The sequence below is a fragment of the Arachis ipaensis genome, chromosome B06 (assembly GCF_000816755.2).
Source record: "Arachis ipaensis cultivar K30076 chromosome B06, Araip1.1, whole genome shotgun sequence".
Lineage (NCBI taxonomy): Eukaryota > Viridiplantae > Streptophyta > Magnoliopsida > Fabales > Fabaceae > Arachis > Arachis ipaensis.
Genome location: NC_029790.2, coordinates 133,028,188 through 133,029,531, shown reverse-complemented (window position 1 = coordinate 133,029,531; position 1,344 = coordinate 133,028,188). Strand labels below are relative to the sequence as shown.

The window sequence follows — 1,344 nt, the reverse complement described above, 5'->3', positions numbered from 1 at the left end:
GCTTCAACAAAAATTGCATTATAAGTCCCTAGCTCAATTCTAAATTATGTGAATACATTTTTTTTCATAGATTAATGGCTAATTAATTGTAAATCAAATTTTTATTTGATTAATAAGTTGATTAATAAGTTATTTGTTGTCATTTAATCTAGAATGAATATCCCACCCGACTCCTGACAATTACCTCGAAATGACAATGAAGCCCCAAAAAAAAAAAACACCCGATTCGATCCCTGATCTTTTTTGGAGACTGATTAGTCCCTGTGCCAAAAAAAATAACATTGACTTTTTTTTGGCATAGGGATCTCGTTGTCATTTCGAGATAATTATTAGGGGTCAAGTTAGATTTTTTTTTGTCAAAGATCTCGTTGTCTTTTAAAATAATTGTCAGGACTATTTTGAATTTTTCTCTTTAATGTATTAAATATTTATCTTTAAAAGGACACTTACAAGATTTTTTTTATAGAATTTTTTTAGTTTGATAAATGAAGAACTAATTGGTCGGAAATTTAAATCTTATTTCCCTATTAATGAATGAAGCGGTTTATTTGATTACAAAATCAATCAATCTTATTCATAAAATATATATGAAAATACATAATATAGAAACAAAATAAACTTATCAGTCCTCAAATAAAATTATATCAAGATCCATGAATCTACAATTAATTTCTCATCCTCATGAACAGAATATTCAAATTTGTAAACAGATAATTAGAGCATACAAACGTTACAAAAAGAATTAATAACAAACATTACCAATAATTAGATCATTGATTCATCACCATCCATAAAGAACTTGTGTGTACTTATACTTGAGCCATCTGAAGCTCTTCCTAAAAGAACCTTTGACTTTTCCTTCAACAGAATACATCTTATAGCTTGCAACTCTCTTCTTCCTTTGAAACTCAGGATCACTTCCAAAACCCCATGACTTTGTTGAAACACTTTTCCCTTTCTTCAACTTAATACCCCTTTGATGACTTTTACTTTGTGCATATGAAACACTACTATAGGACCTTAGATCATGATCATCATGAGGCATAGTTGGTGGTGGTGCACCATAGTAGCTCTCCATATGCACCACTACTTGCCCATTATTATTTCCATAGGACCTTGATCTGTTGTAATTTTCCATGGAAATTGGGCTAAGAAAGAAAGAAAGAAAGAAAATAGTAGTAGAGGAAGAAGAAGATTAATTGGATTTTTGTATTTTTGCATATTCTAATCTCTTCTTCTATTTAAGGTTCTAAAGGCTTCTTTTATGAAAAGGGGTAATGAGAATTTTTGAGGGGATTGTGGAAATGTGGGGTCCAAAATAGAGACAATTAAGGGCTGGAACTG

The 1,344-nt window shown here is 30.4% G+C and overlaps 1 protein-coding gene across 1 annotated transcript; it reads right to left on the bottom strand.

The window, feature by feature from the left end:
• On the bottom strand, positions 587–1,320 carry LOC107648549. Its single transcript, XM_016352370.2, has one exon. It carries the CDS (start codon positions 1,136–1,138, stop codon positions 782–784), a length of 357 nt encoding a protein of 118 aa, XP_016207856.1. The 5' UTR covers positions 1,139–1,320; the 3' UTR covers positions 587–781.

Coding starts and splice junctions, on each gene's coding strand:
- LOC107648549 (XM_016352370.2), bottom strand. CDS start 1,138: ATGGAAAATTACAACAGATCAAGGTCCTATGGAAATAATAATGGGCAA.